The sequence below is a fragment of the Rhamphochromis longiceps genome, linkage group LG14 (assembly GCF_057381845.1).
Source record: "Rhamphochromis longiceps isolate RC_006_pf linkage group LG14, R_longiceps_female_GT1.1, whole genome shotgun sequence".
Lineage (NCBI taxonomy): Eukaryota > Metazoa > Chordata > Actinopteri > Cichliformes > Cichlidae > Rhamphochromis > Rhamphochromis longiceps.
Genome location: NC_140570.1, coordinates 13,830,887 through 13,832,372, shown reverse-complemented (window position 1 = coordinate 13,832,372; position 1,486 = coordinate 13,830,887). Strand labels below are relative to the sequence as shown.

At 39.8% G+C, this 1,486-nt stretch overlaps 1 protein-coding gene across 1 annotated transcript; it reads left to right on the top strand.

Moving 5' to 3' along the window:
* The first annotated feature begins 350 nt into the window (after nt 1-350).
* fbxo36a (F-box protein 36a) lies at nt 351-1,472 on the top strand. Its single transcript, XM_085379862.1, has 4 exons — nt 351-470; nt 769-877; nt 1,017-1,189; nt 1,326-1,472. The coding sequence occupies exons 1-4, from the start codon at nt 351-353 to the stop codon at nt 1,470-1,472; spliced, it is 549 nt and encodes a 182-aa protein (XP_085235988.1).
* The last annotated feature ends 14 nt before the right edge of the window (nt 1,473-1,486 follow it).

The window sequence follows — 1,486 nt, the reverse complement described above, 5'->3', positions numbered from 1 at the left end:
TGCTTGCTTTCAGTCAACAAAGCGAGCGCGAGCACTGGATCGGCTGCTCTTTCGAAACAAAGCGACGGGTTTCTAATGAAGACAATTCAATTATTTTTGTAGGCATCCAGAGACAGTCGCTGAATCACTGAAGTCATCGGTAACATTAGCTTGTCATAAATATTAAGTATCAATCCGCTGGGTCGTGACCCCCCTCCTCCCCCCTTCAACAGACATATATGAAACAAGCATATGTGTAAAATTAATATGCCCCGCATAACTTTTTGTTATTACCCAACATCAATGAAAAAGCAATCGGTCCGTTTCATGAGTCGTTGTGCAAAGACAGTTTTAGTTGCTTTTTAGTTGTCATGGCAACATTTTTTGCGTCCAAAATGGCGTCTTTGCTTGGGGATAGACTGTTTGAAATTAGTGATCAGGGTCCGCCGCCTCAAAAGGATTTTTTTCAACTTGTCATTACCAAAAACGAGGTTATGTATTATTTATATAACAGACTTTCGAGGAGTAACTGTATAAAGCGTGCTTATAAAAACAATCCCTCTATTTGAGGCTAGCTTAATTTTCACGTTGTTATTTAGCTTTAAATATGGCTTTGCTACTATTTTCTAATATTTATGCTTAACAAATAACAAGCTAATAGCAATATGTTTTAGTAAAATCATTTGCCCTGTTCCAGTAGCATATCGGCATCTTGTAGCCACTACTTCAAGAGAGTCTCCTGGATTAAAGTCTTGAAGTCCCATCTTTGTTTTTCCCCTCTAAATTTAGGTAATACTAACCTCATGGAGGATTTCTTTGCGACTTGAATGCAGAGGTCTTCCCCCAAATCAGCAGAAGACATCTCATCAGGACTTCCAAAATGATAAAACTCTACAGTGTAAGTTTTCTTCATCGAAATCATCACTCCCACTTCCATGAAGTTCTTGATAATATTCTTTTCTAACCTATTTCTGAATCTTGTTTGGGTTTATAATTTGACATAGAAAGGGCTGTGTTTGTCGACTTATCATCTGCAGATGAAGTCGGTGCTGTTTTTGGGCAAAGGATCCTGGATTACACAGCAGCACTGTGCCAAGGAAAGTTTGATTACCTGGAGCGTTTACCTGATGACATCATGCTCCGAATCATGTACTGCCTCGAGCTGAAAGACACGGCACTGCTGGCACAGACGTCACGCAGATTCAAAACGGTGAGGACAACGGTAAAGTACTGGATTTGTTCGATGATACAGAAATAATGCTTTAGTGTCTATTGTTTTTTTCTTGTGTTCAAATTCATTTGTGTTCACGTGTATGTTGTGCTGTGCTCTAACCGGATTGTACCAGCTCTTCAGCTCTGAGAAGTTTTGGGAGCAGACTGTGAGGAACTGCGCTGGGTTTAACAGGGACATTGAGGACATAGCCAGTGCCATGGGCTGGAAGAGCACCTTTCTAACTTTTTTCCACAACAGTGATGATAAAAAACAGCAGTAAAATATATATTCAAA